Source organism: Antechinus flavipes, chromosome 1, assembly GCF_016432865.1.
Source record: "Antechinus flavipes isolate AdamAnt ecotype Samford, QLD, Australia chromosome 1, AdamAnt_v2, whole genome shotgun sequence".
NCBI classification, from domain to species: domain Eukaryota; kingdom Metazoa; phylum Chordata; class Mammalia; order Dasyuromorphia; family Dasyuridae; genus Antechinus; species Antechinus flavipes.
The window spans coordinates 2993638-3020955 of NC_067398.1; the positions used below are offsets into that span (position 1 = coordinate 2993638).

The 27318-nt window shown below is 57.3% G+C and overlaps 2 protein-coding genes across 4 annotated transcripts in view; one reads left to right on the top strand and one right to left on the bottom strand.

Moving 5' to 3' along the window:
* The window catches only part of CENPP (centromere protein P), a 122839-nt gene that overhangs the window by 22472 nt on the left and 73049 nt on the right, over positions 1 to 27318 (bottom strand). The window lies entirely within an intron of this gene.
* Positions 1695 to 26791, top strand: ECM2 (extracellular matrix protein 2). 3 transcript variants are annotated; one of them, XM_051977553.1, is made up of 10 exons: positions 1695 to 2073; positions 9271 to 9541; positions 12142 to 12330; positions 13203 to 13715; positions 15109 to 15224; positions 15912 to 16047; positions 19330 to 19487; positions 24625 to 24764; positions 25047 to 25373; positions 25721 to 26791. In XM_051977553.1, exons 2-10 carry the CDS (start codon positions 9289 to 9291, stop codon positions 25884 to 25886), a joined length of 1998 nt encoding a protein of 665 aa, XP_051833513.1. In that variant the 5' UTR covers positions 1695 to 2073; positions 9271 to 9288; the 3' UTR covers positions 25887 to 26791. The 3 variants fall into 3 exon arrangements, with proteins under 3 accessions (XP_051833513.1, XP_051833522.1, XP_051833532.1); XM_051977562.1 differs by having other exon boundaries at positions 13224 to 13715; XM_051977572.1 differs by having other exon boundaries at positions 13257 to 13715.

Consider the following 27318-nt stretch of genomic DNA (forward strand, 5'->3'; position numbering starts at 1 on the left):
CACACACAGGAAACTCTCAAAGGGAATTGTAAAAATGAATACGGGCCTAAAGAACTGGGGAACTACTGCTTGGTATAGGGGGGCCAAGGCAACATAATAAAAATGGCGTTACTGAAATCCATCGAAACTCTCAAAGAAGTACCGAGAGCTCTGAAACCCAAAATTCATGAATGTCAGGAGAAGTCAGGAAAAGAGCCGGCAGGAGGGGCCGGGAGCGCCAGTCTTGAATAAGATGACCAGGCCACGATCCCTGGAGGATGGTCCCCGCGACAGACCAGGTGCACAGTATGGAGAAGCAAGTGTTGGCCGAGCTAATTAACGCTGCGATGCTGCCCCGCCACCTGCCTCCGTGCACAGGCCCTCTCGCCTGGACGCTCTTCCCTTCGGATGCTCCGGCATCTCCTTCCCACGGGCCTTTGGACAAACCCTTTTAATGCCTCATGGTCCCGTAGGGATGCTCCAGCGGTGGCCATCTCCCTGGTGACTTAGGCGCTTCCGGAGGCCACGTGCGCCTCTCTGACGTTGCTCCCCCCAGAGCTACAAATCCAAACCAGGCCTCTCACTGGACCCGCAGCACGTGGGTCTCTGAAGCGAACGTCCCAGAGGTCTCCAGAATGGAGCTCACTTGGCCGTTCCTCCTGGTCTTCCCCCCCTTTTCCAGGCTTCCCAGGAGAGCTCAGGTTCCTAAGCCTGATATTTGTTCGGACTCAGGGAGCAGGTGTCGAACTTCGCCACTTCTGCCTTTTCCAGGTCTTCTGCATCCAGACCTTCCTCTCCCCTCACACTGCCGCCGTCCTGGTTCAGGCTCTCCTCACCTACCATCCGATAAGAAAGCCGAGTCTCCCAGGAACAGAGCCCTTCTCCTTCCAACCCGCCGCCCACAGGGTGCCAAAGGCATTTTCTCTGGGAGGGGCCTGACCACCCCATTCCCGATCTGATAAGACTCCTTTCGATGAGTTTCTGGCGCCCAGAGATGAAGTCCTCAGTAGGGGAATCTGCTCTGCAGCCCAGTCTTCGTTCTCTCCGGTCCCGGACCTGCCTCAACCTCCCCCCCAGCTGTCCCCAGCCTGGCACCCTCACCAGTGTGTGCCATCCCCAACCCATACTGCGCTGCTTCTGCAGTTATTCCCTGCACGTTGTAGTTTCCAAGAGAACGCGACTGCCTCAAGAGCAGGGAAGACTTTGTCTCGTCTCATGGCCCCAGGGCTCGGAGCCGGGCACGGCCGGCTGTCGTATCCTGGCGTCCTGACGTCTGACACACCGAGATGTGGGGAGGCTACACGACCTGCGGACCAGCCTCCCATCCCAGGGAGCGCCGGACTGCCCGATGGCCCTGGGGCTTCCTCCAGCCAGGGGACTGGAAATGCTGGCAAAGGCCGGCCACCGCTCCTCAGGATGCACAACACACATGAAGGCAAATACATTTATCAAAAGATTGTGGAAACCAAGATGGTGGGCGTGAGGCAAAGGGCCCTGCATAAGCTCCTATAGCACAACGTTCTATATTTTAAACTAAATGTTGCAGTGACCCCCCCCCCCCCCCAAGTCCTACTGGATGGAGGCAATAATTGGAAAATGATTTCAGAAGAAAAATATTACACTTGGAGAATTTATGGTTTCTATAGTTTAACAAGACTCTGAGGAAATCATGTAAATCACTAATTGCTTTGAAATTTCTGGGTTAGCAAAAGAGTACAAATTAATTCATTCAAGCCGTGTGTTTCTTGTTCCTCCCTGTTTTTTTCCTCTCTTTCCAGCTGTGCCTGTTCAGCCTAAGGACCACATGCTTCCCATTTTTCCTTTGGGTTGTTTTCCTTTTCTTTTTTCAAAAATTTTCCTTGGTAACTTTATTTTCCTTAGTAAGTTTCTTGGCTGATTTTCCGCACAAAGCACAGAACGGCTCTTATCCCCAAGGGAAGGAGCTATTTCAGACCTTACTAAGAAGTTATTGAACATGTTTCAACATTTCCTACTGTTATTCTCTTTGTTTTTGAGAGAGCCGTCTCATTTTCTTTCACTTTCAACTGGAGACCAAATGACACCCACCAGAGTCTGCTTAGATTAGTTTTCCAGGTAAACAAGCTTTTGATTGTGAATTTTGATAAAGTGTACGGAGAATGTGCTATTTTTATAACTTGGTTCTTTCCTTCGATGCAGATGCGTTTCATGCTCGACAAGAGTGAGTTTGGTAAAAAGCTTTTTAGAATTTCAAAGTACGGATAATCAACTGATTTGCTTTTTTTAGCACAAACAGTCCTCAGTTCTTCAAATATTCCGTATCTGGATATGAAATCATTTTTGTCTGTCTTAGCTGGATGAATTTCTCAATGGGTGAATGTCACCGACCACAGAAACCCTTCTGAAGCGTCGTTCCTTTTGTGGGGTTCTTACTCTTTAAAAAAACGATTAAGGATTTATTGAAACGTATTTTAAAAATCAGATTTGTGTAGCAAAGTAAATGGGAATTGGGACAAGATGAGAAATTAACGTTTCTAATGGATTGAAAGATGCTTACTAGCTCCCAACTCACCGATTATGTCAGAGAGTTCATGGGGTAGGAAATGAAGACGCCCGGTTCTAGAGAGGAACTAACCATGGACCCTCGGCTACCTGCCACAGCTGCGGGAGACCTCACAAGAGAATCCCAATGTGGAAGTAAAGCTCGGGAACAAAAAGAAGTCAATATTGAATATCTGACAAACACCTACTGTGCGCCTGGCACCGTGCCACACGCCGGGAGTACAAAGAAAGGCAAAAGGCAGCCTCTGTTCTCCCAGGATCCAGGGTCTCATGGGAGACTCGGCCATGGACAAAGAAGGGAAAGACAAGATGGAGCAAACTGGAGAGGGGAGGCTCTGTGATGAAGGAAGATGGCGGGAAGAGTTTAGTGGAAAGCCAGGAAGTGGGCATAAGAAGGGAGAAAATTCAGGCGGGAAAGTGTGGGACACGGCAGCCCTTGTTCAAGGAACAGCCATGAGCCTTGGGTCACTGGATCGCAGACTACACGGACAGGAATAAGGTAAGAGAAGTCCGGGTGGCAGGAAGGGTCTGGATGTCCGACAGAAGTCTGTGTCGCCTGAGCGGACGGTGAGAGCCACTGCCTTGGATCCTAGGAGGATGACACGATTGGACGGCTGCGTGGAGGAGGGTCTGCGTGCGGGGAGGACCCCAGGAAAGACTCAGGCTTTGCCCCTGGGAGGTGGCAGTGGAATGGAGGGGCTATGCCGGAGAGACACGGTAAAGGAAGAAGCAAGGGAATGAGTACGGCGGCAGACAGGGAGTCGAGCGTGACCTTCGGCGAGCCGTGCGCCCGGGGCGATGGCGGTCCTTGGCCTGTAACAGGGAAGTCGGGAGAGCTGTGTGCTGGTGGGAAGGGGAAAGGACGCTTCTGGTTTTTCATATATTGCATCCAGGACGTCTCCTCTGAGGTGTCCAAGGGGCACCTGGACGTGCGAACCCGGAGGTTCGAAAGATTTTAGAATCGTCTGCACGGAGGCGGCGGCTGAATTCTTGGGCGCTGATGAGGTCGCCAAGGAAGCAGAGAGAGGAGAGGACCAGGACAGAGCCAGCAAAGGGCCAGGGGGGAGGGCTGTCATGAAGACCGAGGGAAGAGAGTGGTCGATAGCATCCATGGCCGCGGGGAACCCAAGAAAGGAGGAGAAAGTGACTGAGATGGGGGCAGCTTCGGATGAAGCCGCTTCTGAATCAAGGATTGGGCCAAGAAAAGGCGACTGAGATCAGGGGCAGCTTCTGAACGAAGGGGTCAGAAGCCAGACCCGAGAAACATTAAGGCAGAGAAGAAAGGAGATGAGCGATCAACCGCAAATGGCTTTTTCAGGACTTCAAGTGCAAAGGGGAGGAAAGTTATGATGCCAGTTGAGGGGGGTTAAGTGAGTGTTTTTTAAAAATGAGAGGGGCAGGGCACCTTTGTAGCCTGAGGGAGGGGATGAGGATGATGGAGGGGCAGAAGATGGCATAGGAGGGGATGAAGAAGAGGCAGAGGGCTCCGGGGGCTGCGAGATGAAGAGGGGGCTCTTGGGGAGCTGTCTGGGTGAAGGCCCAGCTGACCTCTGATGGTCTCCAGCTTTGTTCAACAGCGCGTTAACTGGGCCAAGGCTGGCCAAGGACGCAGGAGATGAGGGGAGATTTCACTGGGCCCGGTGTAGAAATTTTGCTTTGCAAGCCCCTGAACCTACGCAGAAGGCCACGATTGGTGTCCTTATTGGCTGCGACTTCCTGGAGGCGGACCCTCTGACGTTCCCCTGATGGAATCACAATCAGGATGCGCAGTGAAAAACTAGGGTCGCTTCTTCTATCCCGATTCTGAACCCAGAGTGAGGGCCGCAGGAGGAAAGGGGAACCCGGCTGACAGAGGACAGAGCTGGAAGTTGGGAGGCTGGGGCCAGAAGGAATGAATAAATAGAACGGTTATTAAGCTCTTACTGTGTGCAAGCCCTGGGCTCAGCAAGGGGAGCACAGTGAGCCAGGCCCCTTCTACTGGGGGCACAACACCCCTTGGGGAGGGGATCAGCGGCATGGTGGGGGGAAGGGCCAGGGTCCTGAGGGGGCGGCAGCAGCAGAGCAGAGGCCATTCCCACTGATGGGAATCCCTGGGCCGTGCCCGGCACGCTGGTGACCAGGGATTCCCTTTCCCGGCCACGTTTGGGGTCTGGGGCTGTGGCCCCAGCAGGAGCAGGGCCCGGCTTCCCAGGACGATGGCCAAGAGTATGGACGGCGAGCTTGGTTCTTTCCGAACTCCTGGCCACAGGGTTCTGGGCCGTCTCCGTCAGAGTGTGAGGGATGCTGGATCCAGGGTGGGGGCTGCCCCGACTTGGCTGGCCCAGGCTATCTCTGGCCTTCTTTAGGGAGCGTGGCTGCTTCCGCTAGGTGGGACGGCGGCCCGAGTCCCTTCATGGGATTTGCTTCCCCTGAGCACGGCTCTGAGGCTGGTCTGGAAGCAGGACAAGTGGTCTGGAGCGCTGCACCCCCAGAACTCCGGTGCCCACCTGCCTGTCAACTATCGTTCGTGGTGACGAGGGAGGCCGAACATGTGCCCAGAATTTCTCCCTGAGTGAGGGCCCGGGGGATGTCTCTGTTCCCAAGGCTCAGGGCTCAGGAGAGAGGAGGTGACCGATGCGGAGCCTCGGCGCGTTAGCGAGGCCGGTGACTCGCCCAAGATGGCGAGAGCAGGGAGTTCCCTGGTAACTGGCCGGAGGCCCAGGGGCCGGGCAGGGAGCAGGACTGCTTTGTGCAGCTGTGCTGGTGCTGCTGGGCCCTGACGGTCCGGGATCCGGGGGCCTGGGACCAGCCCAGCCTGGAGCTCCATGTGGGGGGGGCGCCTCCCCCGAAGGCACGAATCTGCCGCTTGGACCCAAGGCCGGAGAGACGAGGATGTCAAAGAAAATTCTGGCCACCGTGGCGACACAAGAAGAGGCCCAAAGCACGCGCTCTCTGGGTATTCCCAGAGAAAGGGGGCAGAGAAAGGGGAGAAAAAGCTCGGCAAGGAAGCTCAGAAGGACAGCAAGGTGGCCGTGGCGCGGGACATGTTTCCCAGGAAGCAGAGCCCCCCAAACTAGAGGAGACCCCAGCGTCAACAAACAGCTGGCCCAGTAACCGCGCGCCCAACACAGTCGAAGAGGAAGGAGCCATCTTGCTCTGCGGTCATTTCGGTCACGCCCGACTCCGTGACTCCGTGACCCCGTTGGGGGCTTTCTCGGCGAAGATCCTGGAGTTTGTCGTTTCCTGCTCCTGCTCGTGGGGAAACCGAGGCACGTGCCGGGCGGTCTGAAGTCTCCCTGACCCCACGGCACCGCCCGCGGCCCAGAGTCTGTGTATTTTGTGCAGATCGGATACGACAGGGCACAGGTTTTTCTTTGCAGGGTTTATCCCGTCCCAAGGTCTAAGCGTTATCTAAATGCCATTCGGGGTTCGAGTCAGGGCGGTTGTGGAAGCTTCTTGGGGAGGAGCAGGATTACGCAATGCTCTGCTCGGGGGGGGGGGGCGCTGGGGCCACAGCTGCAGGAAGAGCTCGCTTCTGGCTCTGAGGAAGGACACGTGGGGGGCCCAGGCTCTCCTCCGGGGACCTCGGCAGGCCCCCGCTCAGGCCCGCCCCCCAAAGCTGGGGGGCTCACGCTCCCCACAGCTGGGCTGCCCACCCTCAGAGAGCTCAGCCCGGCGGCTGAGAATCTGCCTCCCGTTCGCTGCCGACTCCCCCGGCTCCCTGACCCCCTGCCATGTCTCTGCGTCCTGGCGGAGCCTGACTTAGGCCCCCGCCTCGGACACTTGTTAGCTCCGTGACCCCTCGGGGGCTTCCTCAGTTTCCCCAAACCCAGGACGGGCGTGAGGGCCAGCCGGGCACCGCGTGCAGGTCACTTCGAAAGGGCTGCACAAAGGCTGCCGGCGTGAGGGCCGTGACGCCAGTGACGGGGACGCTGGCAAACAGATGGGCTCCAAGAACCCCCCCCCCAGACTAGCGCCGTGCCCCTTGGTCTCCTCTTCGGAGGGCGTTTTGGACTTAAAACTTGATCTGGTTTTGGACACCAACCTTCTGCTGGTGAGTCACAGGGAGGCTCCTCGGGCTCCAAGGAACTCAGAGGTGGGGGGGAGGTGGAGGTGAGCACAGGGGACAATGGCGGGCAGAGGCTGCAGAAGGAAAGGGGCAGCAGGTGCAGCCTGGCACATGGGGGGGCAGGAGGTGGGGAGAGTGAGAGGAGGGCTGAGATCTCCCTTCCTGGAGGGCATGGGCCGGGCTGCCTGGGGTGGGCTGATGTGGGTGGACACTGCCTGGCGTGGGCTGGCATGGATGGGCACTGCCCGGCGTGGGCTGATGTGGGTGGGCACTGCCCGGCATGGGCTGATGTGGGCGGGCACTGCCCGGCATGGGCTGGCATGGATGGACACTGCCCGGCGTGGGCTGGCATGGGTGGGCACTGCCCGGCGTGGGCTGATGTGGGCGGGCACTGCCCGGCATGGGCTGGCATGGGTGGGCACTGCTCGGGGTGGGCCGGCATGGATGGGCACTGCCCGGGGTGGACAGGCAGGCTGGGTGGCCCTCCCTTGCACCAGAGGTCAGCTCCGTCAGATCCTCTGACTCCCACCTTATCCCCGGGCAGTCCCACTGCCCAGAAGGGCAGGGACCAGGAACATGGCCCTGTGGCCACTGTGAGCGCTCGGGCTCCCAGGCCGATGGGAGGACCCGGAGGCCGTGGCCTCCCTCCCCTCTCCTGCACGCGGCAGCCTCTCGGGAGTCTGTGACGTTCTCTAATATCTTCTGTATGTCAGAGCTTGGGAGATTTGCAAGTGGAGCCCAGTGGCCCGGCCTGACCCCCTCGAATCGGAGAGGAAGAACCTGGCCAAGGGGGAGAAAAGATCCAGGTGGGGCCCTTGGGGCCCCTCCCCAGGACTGCCGGAGCCCTGGTTCTGTCTGTGCCCCCCAGAAGCCTTCTCGGCAGCAGCCCCCTCGTCCCCTTTTTCCCCTCCCGTGCCTGGGCCGGGAGGCCGGGGAGACGGGGGCGCTGGCTCAGAGCAGACTTGAATCCAAGGGCCTCCCCCCCACCCGGGCCCGCTCCCGACGCCCGCCTAGGAACGGACTTCTCGGCCGGGACCTCTGGCTTCCCAAGCCCCTCGGTTCCCTCCCGGCCTCTTGAGCCCTGGGGCTCCTGCAGGGCCAGTCCCGAGGGACGAGGGTGACCGTGAGGAGGCGGGGGGACAAGTGAGAGCACTCCCAGAGCCCCCAAAGCGCACAACTCCCCATCTAGGGAGCAAAGACATCCCCCCACTTTACACGGCTACTGATGCGGTTAGAAAGTGCTGCCGTGACGAGGAGCCAGGAGTCACAAACGGGCTGCATTCTGGGGGGCTTCCTGGCGCCCGGCCTTCCCTCGTTAAGGGTGGGGGGTCTCCGACCAGAACCACTGAGCCGGGGGCTCAAGGCTCTGGGCTCCTGCGTCCCTCGGCGGCTTCCCTGGCCCCTGGGGACCCTGACAAGCAGCTCCAGGCCTGGCAGGTGCTCCCCTGGCTGCCTGGGGCTCCTCCCCCTTTACAGCCAAAGTTTGCCAACTTCTAAAATGGGGGGGTCCTGTGGGCAGAGGGCGAATAAGCAGGATCCTGCGGCGTTCCGGGAGAACCCAGGAGGGGAGGGGCCGGTGGGGAGGGCGGGACCCCCGGGATGGCGAGTGGGCAGGGGGGCGGATTGCTGACGAGGCTCCCACAAGCTCAGCCGGGGAGGCGGGCCCCGAAGTAAAGAGTCTCCCATCAGCGAGGGGACGCCCCAATTCTGAGAGGCCACGAGGGGTATCCAGGGAGCGTCAAAGGAGGGTTCTGGTGCGATGCTCCCCCCCAGGATGGTCCGAGCCGGGGCTATCCCAAGAGGGGACGCGCGAGGCGGTTCTGGCGGCGGTCCTGAAACATACGTGCGGCTGCCCGGGTCTGCCCCTGGACGTAGGGCCCTGTGTGCACACGCACAGCCTCCGTTAGCGCCTCGTGTACACACTACGGCCTCTGTTAGCGCCTCATGTACACACACACACACACAGCTTCTGGCAGCACCTCATGCACACATGTGGCCTCTGATAGTGCCTCTCGCACACTACGGCCTCTGTTAGCGCCTCATGCACACTCGTGGCCTCTGTTAGTGCCTCTCGCACACTCGCGGCCTCTGTTAGTGCCTCTCGCACACTCGCGGCCTCTGGCAGTGCCTCTCGCACACTCGCGGCCTCTGGCAGTGCCTCTTGCACACTCGCGGCCTCTGGCAGTGCCTCTCGCACACTCGCGGCCTCTGGCAGTGCCTCTCGCACACTCGCGGCCTCTGGCAGTGCCTCTTGCACACTCATGGCCTCTGTTAGTGCCTCTCGCACACTACGGCCTCTGTTAGTGCCTCTCGCACACTCGCGGCCTCTGGCAGTGCCTCTCACACACTCGCGGCCTCTGATAGTGCCTCTCACACACTCGCGGCCTCTGGCAGTGCCTCTCGCACACTCGCGGCCTCTGGCAGTGCCTCCTGCGAAGGTCTCGCTTTCTGGCAAGCACAGGGAGCTCCGTAACCTGTCGCTGGCTGACCCGCTTGTCTATCCCCCGAGCTTGGAAGGGCCCCCTTGCCAGTGCAGACCCCTCACTCCCTCTGTGCCGGGCGGCGGCCCGTGGTGTTCTCCACCCCCGAGGCTTTGGGAGGAAATCTGTCTTGAACGAGGGGCCGGATCATTAGCTCAGACCCCCCGACCCCCGCCCCGGAGCCGGCCGCAGCCTCAGCTGCCCCCTGGTTTTTCCTTCCAGAAGCAGGTGAGAGCAGAGATGAAGCTGGCCGGCGGGATCTGCTGCTTTCTGCTCCTCAGCCTGCACGGCGACTCGGCTCAGAGCGCGGCCGCCGGGAGCGGCCGAGGGGGAAAGGAGAGGGCGGGCCGCGGAGTGCCCAGGAAGGGCCCGGGCCGGGGAGCCCGGCGGCCCAGGGAGCCCCCGACGCCGGCGCTGCCTCTCGGCGCGGTCCACGCGGTCGTCCCGCTGGCGAGCTACCCGGGAGAGGAGTCGAGCTACAGCGTCCTGCCAGGTAAGAGAGCGCCCAAGGCGGCTTTTCTATGGCGTCCGCTTGTCTTCCCCAAACCGTGAGGTTAGGACGGATGTTAAATCCCGCAGCAGTGCTCCCCAAGGGAAGCCCTCCTCCAGCCCCTCCCTGCTGTGCTCCCCAGCCCCCTCCCCTCTTCCCCGGCTTCCTTTCTGCCTCCCACCCCCAGTGATTTCACTTTCCTGGTTATTCTTGGGTCCCCATTATCAACAACCCCAGAAACACAAAGATTTCAGATGCTGTTTTTGGCAGGGGCTGAGGGTGGGAAGAGCAGAAAGAGGGAAAGATGGCGGCCAGAGGCAGAAGCAGGGAATGGCTGGAACGAAGCTACGTCTTCCTCCTGCAGCGTTCCCCAATTTCTTTTCAAAGTCTGATGATTTCATTCCTATCTTGACACGGGCAGAGAACAGGAGGCTGCAGGAGTGGGGGGCTGCAGGAGCAGGGGGCTGCAGGAGCGGGGGGCTGTAGGAACGGGGGCTGCAGGAGTGGGGGGCTGTAGGAACGGGGGGCTGCTGGAGTGGGGGGCTGCAGGAGCGGGGGGCTGTAGGAGCGGGGGGCTGCAGGAGTGGGGGGCTGTAGGAGCGGGGGGCTGTAGGAGCAGGGGGCTGTAGGAACGGGGGGCTGCTGGAGTGGGGGGCTGTAGGAACGGGGGCTGCAGGAATGGGGGGCTGCAGGAACGGGGGGCTGCTCCATTGGGCAGCAGTGGACCCTTGGGCCCATGTGGGTCTAAATCCTGTCATGGAGTCTGTGGTTTCAGCCCGTAAGGAGACAATCACCTCCAAGCTTTCATCAAAACTGGGGAGAAGGGGGAGTGACTTCCTTTCCAGTGCTTTGCCCAAAGAGAAGGGAGGCCCACGTCTGCTGCTGCTGGTCCTCGCCCTCTCAGCCCCACTGGACTCCGCAGGGGCCTCCTGACCGCCCCCTCCCCCTCAGGGTTCTCCATGACTGCCTTTGGTTTACTTGGCCAGGGAAGGTCCGTCCCCCCCCCCCCCCCCCCGCCCCAGCCACTTGCCAGCCTTTGGCCACTCCCAGGCCTGAAACACCTTCCCTCCTGCTTCTCCCTTAGTCGGCTCAGCCTCTGTGGCCCAGAAGCCTTCCCGGCTCCCTCAGGGTTAGTGACTGTGAGGAGTAAATGAGTGAGTTGCAGCCGTCCTGGGACAGAGCGGAGGCGCCCGGGGGGGGGGGGGGGAGGGAACTCCGAGAGCAGGGTCTCCCAGGGCCCCAAAGCTACCAAACTGCGCGCTGGGGCTCCCTTCTCTGGGGGCTGCTTTTGCTGAGGCCGACACAAGGAACGTCTGCTGTTTCCATCGGAAATGGCGTTCCCGTCCAACGGCCCAAACAAACAACAAGCCGTTAGTGACGGAGGGGCGGACACAGAGGGTCCCGCGGGATGAGCTTTCTCAAAGTGCCGGCCCTCCAAGAACCCCCCCCCCCCCGCGGCTCCCCAGAAAAACGCTGTTCCGCTTCCAGCGGCCGCCGGGCAGTCGTGACGAATGACCCGCTGCTCCTTTTTTACATTTTCTGGGACATTTGGCCCAAAGAGAAAATCAAATGGCAAGGCTCATCTCACGCTGGAACTTGGGGTGGAATACACCCCGGGCCGAGAATCGCTGTGCCCGCTCCGGGCGGTCCCTGGCTCCCCACGGTCCCTGGCTCCTCGCGGTCCCTGGCTCCCCACTGTCCCTCGCTCCCCACGGTCCCTGGCTCCCCGCGGTCCCTGGCTCCCCGCGGTCCCTGGCTCCCCACGGTCCCTGGCTCTGGGCGGTCCCTCGCTCCCCACGGTCCCTCGCTCCGGGCGGTCCCTGGCTCCCCGCGGTCCCTCGCTCCGGGCGGTCCCTGGCTCCCCGCGGTCCCTCACTCCAGGCGGTCCCTGGCTCCCCGCGGTCCCTCGCTCCGGGCGGTCCCTGGCTCCCCGCGGTCCCTCACTCTGGGCGGTCCCTGGCTCCCCGCGGTCCCTCACTCCCGCGGTCCCTCGCTCCCCGCGGTCCCTCGCTCCCGGCTCCCAGGGTTCCTGGCTCCTCGGCCTTCACGGCTCCTTCACGTGCCCACTTCCCAAGCCCTGAGATCTCAGCCTCCCCTCCACACGGAGGCTCCCTCCTGTCCGACCGCCTCAGACACTTCTGGGCGCTGCTCGTCTCCGAGCCTGTGATAAACCCGCTTCCCAACTAGTCGGGGGGTCCGAAAGCTTCTAGTCCTTTCCAACAGCCCATCTCCGGGCCAAGGACTGTGCTGAGTGCCGGGGAGGAGGGGAAAAAGCCCAAGGGGACACCACCCGAGGAGCCGCGCGTCTGCGACATGGGGAGAAGGTGGCAGGTGGCTTGGGGGGAGGAGAAAGGCCTCTCTGCGGGGGGCTCTGACCAGGGATTCTCGGAGGGAGGGCGTTCGAGGCATCAGGGACCCCCCACTACCCCACGTCTGGCTCAGCAGCTGCTTCTTCCTCGGGTAGAAGAGGCGGACGGAGCCTGGCTTTGCCCCTTCCTTTGCCCCGACCCCTCCCGCGAGGAGCTGCCCTTCCCCCGGGCTCACTCTGCTTCTGTGGCTGTAATGGGCGCAGTGGGAGCCTCCCCGTTTCTGTTCCCTCCCAGGGAAGAAAGGCCAGTGCTCCTTCGGTGGGATGATGATGTACGACTCGGCCGTGTGGTCCCCCGAGCCCTGCGTCACCTGCCTCTGCTCCAGCGGGAGAGTGGTCTGCGACGAGGCCACGTGCCCCCCCCGGCGGTGCCCGCGCCCCTTCACGCCCGAGGGCGAATGCTGCCCCGTCTGCTCGGACTCGGGTACAGAAAGGGCCCCGGGCGCTCTCCCCCTGGAACCAACCGGAATTAGCTTCGGTTTTAGCCTCCCCACTGAGAATGGGGACAAGCCGCTGGCCGTCCCCCCACAGACGCCCACCCACACCTGGGGAAGAGCTCACGGTCAGGAACCGGGAGGGAGGGGGCTCGCTCTAAGTTTGTAGCTGAGACGGGCGGGGACTCGCACCCCACGTAGAAGGGTCCCGAGGGTCCCAGGGAGCAACACGGCACCATTCTATTGCCAGTGTCTGGGTAACACGGAGAGCCCCCCCCAGGTGAGGCCGGCTGCCGGGGGAGGAGGCAGGGAGAACCCGGAGAAGGTGGGAGGCGGAGGGGGAAGAAGGGAGGAGAGACAGACAGGGAGAGGGAGGGAGGCCCGGCTCAGCAAAGCCAGGAGGGCAGAGCCGACTGACAGGCACGTCAGGAAGCCGGGGAGGCCAGTGGGCAGCGCTGGAGATTTCCAGCCAGGCAGAGAGAGCAAGAATCTGGACGTTAGACTCGCCCTCAGCAGCTGGAAACCCTCTTCTCCCCTTCCTGCCGAGCGGCCCTTCTCTGTTCTCTGGCCCCCGAGCCCCGGCAGGAGAGTCTCCCCTCCCCCGCGTTCCGTCTGCCCCGCGCCTGTCAGCCAGCAGCGGCGTGGCCGTGGCGCGGGGACCGATGGTGCTCCCCAAACCCCTACCCAACTGTTTCCGTCAGGAGGTTAGAGACAAAGTCTTATCCGCAACTTTCCCGAGCCGATTTCCGGCCTAGTTTGTCTCTAACTGGCCTCGCGATGCGGGGAGGGAGGGAATAACATCCTCCACTGCTCTGCCCATTTCCCATTTTCCCCCCCATCTCCTAACCAGTCTCCGATTCAGTCTTTAATAGGACTTCCTTAGGTGACGGCCTGGACCTTTCTGGTGATTCTTTAGCCCCGAGTGAACACGTGGATCCGCAGCAAAGGGCATCGCCACGGACAGCCACGGGCAGGGATCGGCTGCTCCACAGGATGGAGCACGAGTCTGAGGAAGACGACTCTGGCGAAAAGGAGGGCGAGAAGCGGCAAAGGAAGAAAAGCACGGAGAGGAGGCAGCCCCAGCGGGCTCGTCCTGAGGAGAGGACGTCGGAGAAAGACGGGAAACCGTCTCAGGAGGAGGAAGAGTACTGCTGGACCTCCAGAGAGGAGGTGGAAAAGGAGGCTCATCGGAGCCCAAAGCAAGAAAGCGAAGAGGAGGAAGAGGAAGGAGAGGGCTGCTTCTCGGGGGGCGCCCAGCTGCCCCCTTTGCCGAGCGCGTGCTCCATCTCGGACCGTAAAATAAGCTGCATCAATGCCAAGCTGACCAAGATACCCGACATCGCAGACCCTGAACTACGGAGCTTGGAGCTCATTGGTGAGAAAGGCTTGCTGCCGTTCTATTTGTTTTATGAAAGTAGAAACATCACCATGATTTTACTCCTGCTCTAATTCACAATCTAAGAAACATCAAAATAATTTCATGAAGAAAATGTTCAAAGTTACTCCAGTTAATATTCTTTAACTTAGCTTTGTGCGATGTAGTTAACTTAAAAAACAAAACACTTGCAGATCCTCGACCACGTGGCTTTTCAAAGCTAGAGAGAGAGTCTTCCTCTAAAACTGTTTGTAAAACTGGTGGTTTTGCTTAAAGCAAGTCCCGCTCTCCATTTGATTTTTTAGTTGGAATCCCCAAACCAACCATCCCAGGAGCCCGGGATGGAAATGTGGAGGGATGATGGTCCAGGGGGACTATCTAAGTGTGTCCTTGGGGGAGCCAGCAGCTCTTCCTGAGGCAAGGACTCAGTCTTCTGCCCAAGTACAGGATCTCCACTTTACTCTCACCATTGGCACTGGGGTTAAAGAAGGGCAAAACCCTGCCTTCGGGGAGCTTACAATCCAAAGACAGAAACAACACACAAACTACTACAAAAAAAGGGGACTGGGAGAAAATGTGGGAGTCTCCAAGGAAGGCATAAGCAATAAGGAGGCTCCATAAAATCAGCTCTTCCCCCTCCCCAATTTTTAAAACATTTTCGTTTAAAATCCTGAGTCCCAGCTTCTCTTTCTGCCTTCCTCCCCGCCCACCCCCCCTGAGATGGCAGGTTACACCTGTACAATCAGGTAAAACATTCCCATAAATTTTGTGCCAAAAAAAAAAAAAAAATGAAAGAGGGTGAAAAAGCCTTCATGCTTCAGTCTGTATTCAGCCACTGTGGGCTCCTGGGAGGAGACAGCGTGCTCCCTCCCGAGTCTCTGGGCTCGTCTCGGATCCCTGCTGGGCACAGCCCCGCGAGCCCTTGGCTGCCGTTTCCGTGCACAGGCTCTCCTGGTCCTGCTCCCTTCGCTCTGTATCAATCCACGGAAGCCTTTCCAGGTTCTTCTGGGAGCTTCCTGCTTCTCCTTTCTTAGACACAATCATTTTCCATTAGGATCTTACACCCTGGTCTGTTTAGCCGTTCCCTAATGGATGGGCATCCCCTTGATTTCCAATCCTTAGCCTCACTGGGGGCACTGCCAGGAGCTCCGTTTCCAGGCAAAGACCCCCCGCACGTGGGGGCCGGAGCTGGGAGGCGGCCTCTTCTCTCAGCCCTGAGCCTCCGTGACCAGCTCCTGCCAGTTCTCTCCGGAGGAGCAAGGCGTCCGTCCAGAGCTCGGCCTCCAAGCCGAGGCTCCCCTGGTGCCGCCCCGGTGTAGGCTGGTGGGCAGGAGGTCCCAGAGCCTCTCGGCGCCCTCCGTACAGACGGATCATCTTGCAAATCCTCTCCTAGGAAACGCCATCAGCTGCCTCCCCGATAAAGCGTTCCAAGGGACGCCCAATTTGGAGCGGCTCGACCTTCGCAAAAACGCCATCAGCTCTTCTGGGATCAGTCCCCGGGCCTTCAAGGTAGGAGCAGCCCCCGCGCCCTGCACTGACGCGAGCTGCAAGAGGGGGAGGCGGGCGGTCCTGGGAAACATTCCTCCCGCTACCACAGCTTTGTCCCCGGCCTCCCCCAGCGGCCAACGGCGAAGTCCCTACTCTGTCAGGTGGAGGACCAGCCCGGGGCGGGGAGGGGGAGGCTGGCGGTGAGACAGGGACGCGCCCTCGGAGCCGGGCCGCCCTGCCGTATTCCCTGCGGTTTTCTGCATCTCCCGGAGAGGGGCAGCGTGGGGTAATGGGCACAGCCAGCCTACGAGGCGGCTCTTCAGACTGGCATCTGCAGAGAAGGGCTGGCAGTGGCCTGGGACCTCCCTCACCCTAGCATTTGCCTATGAAGTCACAGGCACCGTGCCCCCGCGCAGTCACACATCTGCCCCCTCTCCCATTGCAACATGGGCGTCTGGCAACGCAGGGGCTCCAGAGCTCGCTGCCTGCCTCAGTTCTCTCACCTGCAGAATGGGGACAGGCACAGCCCCTCCCCCTGGGGTGGCCGAGAGGATGACAGCTGCCGAGGGCGCGGGGCTCCCTTCTGGGAAACGACTCCCTGTGGGTTTGTGGAAGTTGGGGGGATTTCTAATTAAGCATCAAACAGAATTCAAGTTCAGGAGGGCGGGGCCAAGGAAAGACGCTAATAGTGGGGCTTCCTCTTTGAAGGACCTGAAGAAGCTGACCCACCTGTACCTGGACGGCAACAGCCTGGTCGAGGTCCCCCCGGCGCTGCCTCCTCGCCTGCTGGAACTGAAGATCAACGAGAACAGCCTTCAGTCGCTGGAGGAAGACAGCCTGGCAGGTACGTGTGGCCCAGTGCCCACCGGTCCTCCTGCCTGGGCTCCGGCCTCCGCAGCCCCCGACTCTCTCCCCCAGGGCTCGGCCGCACACTCTCCGCTCTTCTGCCACAATCTAACTCACGAGGACTCGCACTGGGGGGAGGAGAAGGGGGAGGTGTCCGGCGCTGACCTCTCCTCGGTGCCGGCCCCGCCATTCCCGGGCCGCTGGCCACGTCCGCTTAGGGTCTCTGTCCCTCAGACGTGGCATGTGTGCAAGCCAACAGGCCCTCGTGCCCACGGTGCCGCTCGTTGCTCCTTTCCTAGGGATGGCCTAAAACCGAGGGGCCGTTTTTAACGGCTACAGGTGCTCTAAGCCGCCGATCCTCCCCTGTGGCTCCTCTCCTCTTTCCAGCTCGTCGGAGAGGAAGCGGGGCCCTTCCTTCTGGGCCGGCTCTGGCCCCAAGTCCATCTTCCCCACACGCGCCTAATGCCGCCCTCACTTCTGGCCACTTCTCGGTCACAGATGTGCCCGGGGGTCTACGCCAAGAACAGAGGCCTGCTAACGTGGGCGCCCGCTGCCTGCCAAATCTGCATCGAGTGCAGGTGACATCCTCATCTTGTGTCTGGTGACCCAGTGATCTGGTTCTGGTGAAGGCTGCCCAATGGGCATCACCCTCCTATGCCAACGGGCACCCTCCTATGCACCAGCCTTCTATGCCCAATGGGCACTACTTTCCTATGCACACCTTCTTATGCCCAGTTCCCCCCATACTTCCAAACCAACCAAGGGACACTAATGAAGAGCTTCCTGTGTATGTGGCACTGTGCTGGGTACGAGAGGCACCAAGACAGGAGAGAAAATGGCCAGCGGCTCAAACTTCTGGCTGGGTTGGGAAGCCCTTCCTAGCTGGCCCCCGCCCCGCTGCCGAGGACTCGGTGATGCCGGCCCCTGCTGTGCTTCCCACAGGCCCCTGCCCCAGCAGCTCTCTCCTGCCCGGCCGCCTCTAGGTCTCAGCCGAGACTCCTCCGGCAGGAGGTCCGCCCAGTCTTTCCCGCCCTCCCCCACTCCCCAAGGCTTTCCTCCGACTCTCCTTGTAGATACCTGTGGTTGCCCCCATGAGAAAGGGAGCTTCCGGAGGCCCCCACACGGGCTGCTTTTTCTCTGTAGGCCCAGCACTTAGCCCAGCACCTGGCACGGAGGTCAGTCATTGAGTTCCCACCATGTGCCCGGGGCTGGGTTACGTGCGGGGGGCACTCTGGGAGCTTACGGTCTAGAGGAAGACCATGTGCAAGCGGCTGTGGGCAGCGCGGGGCAGAGATGCCCAGCAGAGGGCGGGCCCCGGAATGCCTGGGGCCTGGAGGAAGCCGGGCAGGTCGGCAGTGGGAGTGGAGGAGTGATCCTGGCACAAGGGACCTCAGGGAAGATGCCCAGAGTGGGGAGATGAAGCCAGGGGGTGGAGTCCCTGGCTCCAGGAGAATGTGGGAAGGTGGGAGACGCAGGAGGAGGAGAAAGTGCTTCATAAATGCCCGCTGCTGTCTGGCTGACATGACGTCCCTCTCACCCCCTCCGCGGGCTTCGATCCAATAGCTCTGATTTGGAAAGCGAAGCCTTGTCCCGGAATCTCAGCGTTTCCCTGGGCTGCCCCGGAACACAATCCCTTCTCCCACTCTCCCAGCCAGGGGCTTCAAAGGCGGGGAGCAGCAGGGCACGACCCGGGGCAGCCAGAACCACTTCTGGCTGGGCTCCATTATTGGGAAGCTTTTCCTCGCCCTGAGCCCAAGACAGCTAGCTTCTCCCCCTGGAGTCGGGCTCTGACACGCCCTCAAACTTGGGGCACAGCGAACAGAGCCTCCCCTCGCTTCTTCGGTGCCTTCCCACGGTCCTCACCGGGCACCGAGGTCCTTCCTAAAGCGGGCTGCCCATTGTGGCTGGGTCTGTGCAGCGGCAGGGCCCTAGCATCCCCCGCCTGTCTCTCCTGGAAGCGCGCTGAGAGAGCGCTTACCCTTCTGGCCCAAGTCTTGCAGAAGCTTCTGCCCGGCCAGGTCTCCGCCGTGGAGACCCCCAAAAAGCATGGCCTTCCCCGTGCTCCCGCTCTCTTGGTGGGCCCAGGCCAAGGCTGGAGGCCCGTCCGGGCGGCGTCTGATTCACCAGCCATCCCCCAAAGTGCCAAATCGCAGCCAAGCTCGGCAATCGTGCCAGCCGCGCCTTCCCCCGATCCCCGAGGGACGTGGGCATCCAGCACCAGGCACGGAGCCCCGGGGATTTTCACCAGAGGAGACGGAGCTCTGAACGGCTCCCGCCCTGTCCTGGAGCCCGGCCCGGGGCTCTCCTAAAGCTGGCAAGGTCCGCAGGGCTTCTGGGCTTGTCGCAGGGGAAAGGCCGGGATGGCCGCCCTCTTCCCCTCCACAGATCAGAATCCATCCCCGAGAGCTAAGCCGAGGGGGGCATCAGAGCCTCCGCTGAGGGTCGCCCACTGCCAGCTCCTCTGGCTCCGCGACGCCGGCCGCAGGGGGACAGTTAGCCGGCCTGAGGAAGACACGGAGACCCCAGAAGATAATGGCCCCGACGCCACGCCGAAGCAGCGAGATTTAGCAGAACGGATAACAGTGTCTTAGAGCGCCGAGCCGGAGTCACGAAGACCGGAGCCTCCGCTGCCCCCTGGGCAAGTTTGGCAAATGAGCCGAAGGAAATGGCTCCCACTCCAGCATGTCTGCCCCCGAGAAAACCCCCGACGGGGTCACCAAGAGTTGGATGCAACTGGAGCAAGGCGGGGAAGGCCTGCTGGACGCAGCTGTTCGATGAGGATCTGGGGGGGTCCAAGGGGTCCAACAGGACTCTAAGTCCAGGAGGAGATGGCCAAGGATGGGCAGCCTGGAAGTGTGTGTAGCCTGGGGCTGCATTCGAGGGGCTGGGAGGCAGGAATAAGGGTATAGCCCCTCCTCCCCCCGGAGGCCGCAGAGCTCATGAAGGACTTTGGTAAGGAGAAGGATAGGAGCTGAGAGAGGGATGGGGAGGGGCCCAGGCTGGGCCGGACCAGGCCCTGGGGACCGGGCGAGTCTCCGCTTTGGATCCTGGAAGTCAGGAGGGCTGACTGGCCGCTGTCCAGCCAGGGGCTTCCTTCAGGTAGAGATGATCACTCTGAGGCCAGTCCGGCTCCTCTCCCTGTCCTCCCTGCCTCCCCCTCGGGGGTCCCATCATCCCAGCCGGCTGAGCCGGGGAGCCAGAGAGAGCCGCCCCTGCCGGGCCGTGCCGGCAAAAACTAGTTCTCCTGACCCTGCTAACGGCTCGCACCCGTGTCCCCTAGAACTGCAGCAGCTGCTCGTCCTGGAACTGGAAGGAAACCGGCTCAGTGAGTCCAACGTCAGCCCCTTGGCCTTCGCCCCTCTCAGGAGCCTGACTCACCTGCGCCTGGGACAAAACCGGTTCCGGATCATCCCCCAGGGCCTGCCAGCTTCCATCGAGGTGAGTGCCTGCTCTGTGGGGATGAGGGGCAGCCCCTGAGCCGCTGGGGCGCCAGGACCGAACGAGTCCACGGCCAGGGTGCGGGTGGGCGGTCACGGGCAGGGAGACGCTCCCGGGGGCTGCAGGGCCCTGCCCATCCCTGCACAGGCATCCGAGGATCCCGAAGAATCCCTCCCAAACGGGTCTCCTCCAGTGGGGGTTCCATGGCAGCGCCCCCAGGCCCATGCCAAGGTGGCCCCACAGTGCCCCTTTCCACGAGGAGGTCCCGCCGCCCAGTCCCAGCCACACTCCTCCCTCCTTCCTAGGAGCTTCCAAGGCTTCCTGGGGCACCAGGATGAAACACAAACTGGCGCCACTGTCACAGGCGCTGCTGTAGCCTGGTGCTGGTATCATTGGTGCTGCTGCAGCCTGGCGCTGGTATCATTGGTGCTGCTGCCATCATGGGCGCTGCTGCAGCCTGGCGCTGGTATCATTGGTGCTGCTGCCATCATGGGCGCTGCTGCAGCCTGGCGCTGGTATCACTGGCACTACTGCTGCCATGGGTGCCACTGCAGCCTGGCACTGGTATCACTGGTGCTGCTGCCATGAGTGCTGCTGTGGCCTCAGTTTCCTCATCTGAAGCTCTCTATAAACGCCGTTGTGACCACAGCCAGGTGAGCCAGGCGGCTGCTCCCCCTCATAGCCCCCTCCCAGCCTGAGCAGGCTTTCTTGCCTCCCTCCCCCTTCCCCCAGGTACTTTGCATTTGGGGCTTCCTTATCTGCAGTCACAAGGCCCTTGGCAGCCCCTCAGCACCAAGCACTGGGCAACACCCTGGGAGCAGGAACTCGAATTAGTCCAAATTCCAGACAGAAGACAAGTGACTTGCCCGGGGTCACACAGTTAGTGAGGCTCTCAGGCAGCGTTTGAACTCAAGTCTCCTTGACTCCAGCTTCAAGACGCTGCATCTGTGAATACGCCGTGTCCCTCCCCACTCCCTCCCGAAAGTAAGCTACTCTCCTAGAGGACTGAAACTACTGGGATGCACTGAGGTCGGGACTGCCCAGTGCCGGAGGCTAACTTCCGACTGGACAATACTCTTATGCTTGGAAAATGGTCCTTCCCAACTCTCCGTGCTGGCTCAATGACGTGTATAGCAGAGCCAGAGTCACTTTTTGTGCTAGACGAGGGAGAAGAGGGCCGCGGAGAATCTGCTTCCATGCTGTTCAATCCTGCGTCTAAGACCAAGAAGAAAGACAGACTTTTGCTTTTCCTGACTCTGGCTGATTCTGGGGTGTCCTGGGTGTTAGCGCGGTCATTACAACTGTGAGAGGCAGACACTATTTCCTTTTGGTTTTGTATCTCCAGAACTATCTAGCACAGTTCTTGGTATACAGTAGGTAGTTAATAACATACTGGTTGAGTTAAAGCAAAACTTCCAGAAACGTCAAAGGAAATTTGTTCTTAGAAAAATAAAAAATAAAAAAAAAGACTCCGAAATGAGGAAGGCTAAATAGTTCCATGATGAAAAAACTCTACTGCAATAATGAGAAAAGTTGGCGGGAATAGAGAAGAAAAAAATAGAGAAGAACAACAGAGCTGCTGGAAATGAAACCAGAATTTTCTCAGTAAACAATAAAACGGACAATTGCACGTAAAGGAAGGACCCAAATGAGTCAGAAAAAGAAGTACAAGATGAAAAAAAGAGCTAAAAGTGTCTGGGAAGCCCAGGAACAAGGGGCGGGCAAAACTCAAACTCACGAAAATCTCCCTGGACGGCCCAGTCAGTGCCAGTGCCGGCCGTCAGAAAGGCAGCAGAGAGGAGGAAGTTCAAAAAATTTAAAAAACACATAACTCCCAAGGTTTAGAGACTGTTTCTCCAAACACGGAAAGAAAAAAGTGCCTTCTGCTTCCTCTTCTTTTGGGGACTGACTCTTTGGGGAGTCTTAGAAACTTAGAAAAACTTAGAAAAGAAAAATGGGGCCTTGTTCTGATAAAGGTGCAGATCCGGCAGCTCACCCCTGGCGGAAAGAGCACCGTCAGCGAAACAGTTGGAAATGTGACTCGCTGCAGCCCGGGAGGCCTCCGCGAGGAGCCCAGAAAGCTGCAACAGGCAATAAATCACAGCAACAAGAAAACCTCTAACTGGACGTGATTCAACCAGAAGCTTCAGATCGTTTCTTTGATGAAACAGGACTGTCACTAATTTAGTAAAAAGAAGAAATGACCAAGTATGTGAAGAGGAGACTCTTGTTTTAATGCATTATAAAAGTATGTATTTGAAACAATAAACTAGTATTATAGGAAATGGGGAACCATTAGTGGCTTTCCCGCTAAGAACAGGGTTTGGAAATACTTTTCAACCTCGATTTAGAAATGGTATCTATTGAACAGAGACAAGAAGTTGCCCAAGTAGCTCTATTTCCAGATAATATGATGGTTTCTTTAGAAAAAGCAACAGAATAAATATTTTTTTTAAGTAAAGGGATATAATGAATGCCTTCAGCTAAATACTGGAATACATCATATCCACAAAGAGCAATAGTATTTCTGTAGATTACCAACAAAAGACAGGAAAAAACGATGGCAAGAGACATGGTTTTTAGGATAACATCGATAGGTTTGATAGAGAAAACATAGGTAGAAATAGAGAAAGCATTTGTGAAATGCTCACTATCAGGCAATATGCCGAGTGTTGGGTTCTCAGTAACAGCAAGCAAGACTGCCCTTAAGGAGCGTACGTTCTAAGGGGCAAAGGTGGCAACAGAGATGCTATACCCGGGAAAGACGGAAGAGCACAAGGGGAAGTGGCGAGGTCTGCACAGAGCACCCGGATCTGCATAAAGGTGGCTCCGAAAGGCTTTAAAAAATAAGTCACTGATGAAATTGTCAATGACGAGTGGGCTGACTTCATTCGTATCATCGTTATCCTACTGATTTGGCCACGTAACATCATGCTGCCCCGGCTATCACTGGAACATTTGATAGAATTAGACAATGTGATTACAGTTCATATGGTACAACATAATCAGGGAGGTCCTGGAAAATTATGAAAGGAAAAAAGGCAAGAGGAATCACACACACACACACACACACACACACACACACACACACACACACACACAGAGTTTATTGACTGCCTGACAGATTTCAGATGAATAACGATCAAAATTAGCTACTACAGTATGAAAAAACGGGGAAAAGGTCAGTGGAACAAAGGAGATAAACACCCTTGGGAGATCCTGCGGTTTCACAAGACACCGGGGAAGTACTTGATTCTGAAATAACTCCCTTAGGAGCACTGGCTAGCTGTGTGGGCAAAAATGGGAATGGCTACAGCTCCCTCTAGAATAATCTTATGTTTGTCAGGTACAGACTTAGAGAATCAAAAATAAATTTCCAATAGATGGTTCAGGATAAAATGTTCTCTCCTCTCAACATTTTGGAACTTAGTAAATAACGACAGCAAAACTGATTAACAGATGTCTGGCAACTAAGAGAGACAGAAAATGCTTATTCCAATCACTAAAAACTAAGAGGAGACCAAAGAAGTGGATTTAATGATGAAAAAAAAAAAGTTGGATTTTCTGACAAGGAAGACTGATTGCAGAACGGAAAGTTGTGGGCCTCGGCTCCACAGGCGAGAAACAAACGTTTCCTGGAAAGCTTTCTGATCGAAGTGTGACATCTGAGATTGGGAAGGATGAACACATGGAGAAGAATAAATTCCATCTCCCCCTTTCTCAAAAGAAGATGAGGAAGTGTTTGAACTCTTTAACATACAGAGAAACAACTGTGAACTGCCACGTGAAATTTTCTAAATTACAAGAAATTATCAAAGTAAATTCTCACCAGATTTTTGCGAACAGGCGCTCAGCAGAGAGAAAGGACACGATTCAAAAAGAGCGATAGGAAATTCTTATTAGGTAATTTTGGGGCTCTCTGGGAGGGACAGGGCCGCACCTCAAGGTAATCTACAGGAGGAAGCAAAGTATTCCTGACAACAGCACTTATTCTTACTAATGAAGTCCAGACAGACAGAGGTATGGCATTAGAACAGAAGGAAACTCTTGCTTAAGAAATAACCACTGTTAAGAATATAAAGAAATACAAGGTGTCCCCAAAGTTGTGTGATTTTAACTTTTTAAAAAACTTACATTTTAAGCTTAATAAATGCTTTGTAAATGATGCAAATTTATAGTTTTGTACAAAATTATTAAGTTTTATATGAATTCATGCTAATAAAAATGTGCAACTAAACATTTTCATTTCATAAACATTTGCTAGTTATTAAATTTATAACCAAAGGGTTTTTCGAATTAAAAAAGCAATGGCTGATATTGGCTTCCCCTATGAATTGAGAAACTCTGGCAAGAGAATGGTAGAATTCTAGTTGTGGAATTATTATTTCACCTCTGAAATGTAGGTCAGTCCTTTGTAATGACATTACAAATGAGGTAGTAATAAATTTTGTATTATTACTTAAAATAGCCTATTTTTTAAAGTTGGTCCAGAGCTGCAATTTCACTGACATGATTCACTCACGTGATCCTGTCGTGGACAGTCTCCACGAGTCGCCCACAGACCCAAAGCTAGAACTGCGTACGTGGACACCAGGTTTTCGGACTTGTCTGGCTCTCTCCCCCTGGCCTGGGGCCTCTCTTACTGTCTAAGCGGTTTAGTAGGAGCAAGCAGCAAACTGAACCAGGTGGGCTCTCCCACAGCTTGGCTCAGTGTCACTTACGCAATCAAGCCAAGGGGAAGAGAGAATTATCTTGGAACTGACAAAAAGCTCCATCTCCAAGTCCATATGAATCCCATCTTGTCTATAAGCGTTTTGCTCATAGGACATGAGGATTCTGTTAGAAATTTCACAATCTTGACAGGAATATTCTCCTTTATCTAATAATTAAATCTCAAGGCCGTCAACACCTGGGGCTACTTTTGCCCAGATGTGAGTTAATTTGAAAATATAAATTCTGAAGAGTCACATCATCTGTTTAGTTATGAAAAATTAAATGAACACAAATAAGTCCAGGGGAAATGGGTTGAGTTCAGAACTGCAGATCCCTCTAAGGGACCCAATTTGAAGTGATACTAACACAAAGGAAATCGAGAAGAGGGTGGGAATTTTCTAATGGTGCTCTTTGTTAATTATAGGAATTATATGTGGAAAATAATCAAATTGAAGAAATCAAAGAAACTGCCTTTAATCACACCAGAAACATCAACGTTATTGTGTTACATCATAATAAGATTGAAGAAGACAGGATCGATCCTTTGGCGTGGATCCATCATGAGTGAGTCCCACCTGCCAGCCATTTGCCCCGCTGTAACTCATCCTACCAACAAGCCCTCCAGATAACTGGTGGGGTAGCGGGTGGAGGGTGGAGGAAGAGTCGGCCGAAAGCAAAGGAGGCTACAAAAAAGAATGACCCGAGGAAAGGATGAGCCGGAAGGGCCAGCAAGGCCCGGGGGCCAAAGGCACAAGGGAAGGGATAAACATCACCCCCAGAGGAGGTACCACAAGTATGGCTTCCATGATCCCTGAGCCCCCTCTTTCCTTTCTCTCTTTATTCCAGAAACCTGGAATCCATTGATCTTTCTTATAATAAGCTGTACCACGTTCCCTCCTACCTCCCCAAGTCCTTACTGCACCTGGTGCTGGTCGGGAACCGGATCGAGCGAATCCCTGGGTACGTGTTCGGCCACATGAAGCCCGGCCTGGAGTACTTGTACCTTTCCTTTAACCAGCTGAACGACGGCGGCATCCACCCCGTGTCTTTCTACGGGGCGTACCATTCACTGAGAGAGATTTTTCTGGATTACAATGAATTAAAATCCATTCCATGTGGGATCTCGCGCATGACCTCGCTACGCCTTCTGAGACTTAACAACAACAAGATACGGTAACGTTTTCTTCGGGGTTTGATTCTGTCTGTCGGGATGGCTAAAACCACAGTCAACAGACAGAAGGGTCATCATCTCGGAGCCAATAAGACCCTTTAAGAGTCTGGCTAAGCCAGGGTGGGGGCGAGCTCTTTGCACGTTGAGTGGGGAGGACTAGATGTAGGACCAGAAGGGAGCTTCACCAAACCCAGCTAGAGCTGCCCCATCTTTGAGTTGAGGAGAGTGAGGCTGAGTTATCCCAGGTAACCCCGGAAACACGAGACGGGGCTGGAGGGTGGGCTGTGCTTCTCGGACATTTCTGATGCACCCCCCAACCCTCACCTCCGTCCCAAACCTATTTCCTTAGGCGCCTTCGCCGGGAGCGAATCTGTGGGGCTGAGAACAGAGATTCCCGGCTGGAGCACCTACATCTTGAAAACAATTACATCAGCCCAAAAGCCCTTTCACCCTATGTATTTCCATGCATTCGATCCCATGCAAGCATTGTCCTGAGGCCGCAAAAGGTCAAATAGGAGGCGTGTTCGGTCTGTGTATTCCTGGTCCGCTCACGGCTTGAGGACGTCCCGTAAAGATCATGGAAGAACGTGACCGCTTTTCCCTGTGGCTCTCCCGCCCGCAGACCAGAGGACAGGGCCGCTTAATCTGGGGTCCTGTGATCCCTGGGCAGCAGGAGCTGAAAGAGGGCCCCCCCCACCCCGCCTCACCCACTAACGCTCCCTGGATGCGTGTCCCTCAGATCACTCCGTGCCCCTGCTACAGTGAGTCAGCTCGGTGGGTAGGCTCCACGTGGGCCTGTAGGACGGAAGGACAGCCCGGAGGCCTCCGTTTGTCCCCAATTATATGACCAGGGCCCAGGCTACATTCCAGCACCCGGAACTATGAGGACCTGCTAACCTGCACTGGTGGAGGAAGTGTGCACACTGGAAGTCCCCTATGCTGATAGGGGACCCTGGTCTCCCTCAGGACCATTGGAGCATCATGGTCCCATAACCAGCACCCCTCCCCCCGGGCTATGGAGCCCAAAGCCCCGAGGAGCACCAGTCCCGCATAGGCTCCGCTAGCTCATCTTTCATCACTTCAGCAGTCACACATAGTGACCATTGGAGAGCCACCTGAAATGAGGGGCCTCCAGGACTTCCTGGCTGGTCTGGGGCCCGTGAAAGGCTCACGTGAGCCGGGCCCCTTCCAAAAGCGGCTCCGAGGTCCCTCCTCAGGCACTTCCTCGAGACAAGACTTCAGAAGGGAAAGGGGCTGGCTTACTGAGGACAAGACTGATCCTCCTGGACTTTCTCCCAAGAAATAGAAACGCTTGTGACACGGACATTTTCTTCCTGTGGGCAGCGATCCACTCCCACTTCTCCCCATTAACAAGTGCATCCTGTTCTCTGAGACCTGAATTATATCACTCATTCACGTTCTGGTTCTCCTGTCTCATTGTGTAGATGGCGTGCTCCAATGTGGCCTTTGCTTCGGCTCTGTTAGCGTTTCAAGGCAATAGGAGGCAGAATGATAGGACGCCAGGCAGAAGCCCTGGGTCCTAAGCTCGGTTCCATCACTAACACAAGCAGTTGTGACCTTGGGACTGTCCCCTTGCCCTTCCCTTTGTCTTTAGGGACCTCCTATGCTAAAAGGGAGACCCCACACGCATCGCACAGGGAGCCCTCTTGCAACAAAAAGGGTCCAAGTAAGCATTGGAAGTTATCTCCTTCACTGACTTGTGACCTCCCCCTGTGAAATCAGAGAAATGCCCACAAGCCCCAGCCTCCCTGTCTGCTGACCCTTGCTAGCCCTTCCCACAAATCCAGGAGGAGCATTTTCCAGCCTTGAGAGGAACCCGTTGTAGAGGAGGAAGCGTCCCTGCTTCCCCGAGAGCCAGGCCAGCCCAGGAGCCATCCCTCAGCTAGATGGATGTGCAGGGAGAAGGGTCAGGACTTAGCTGCTTTC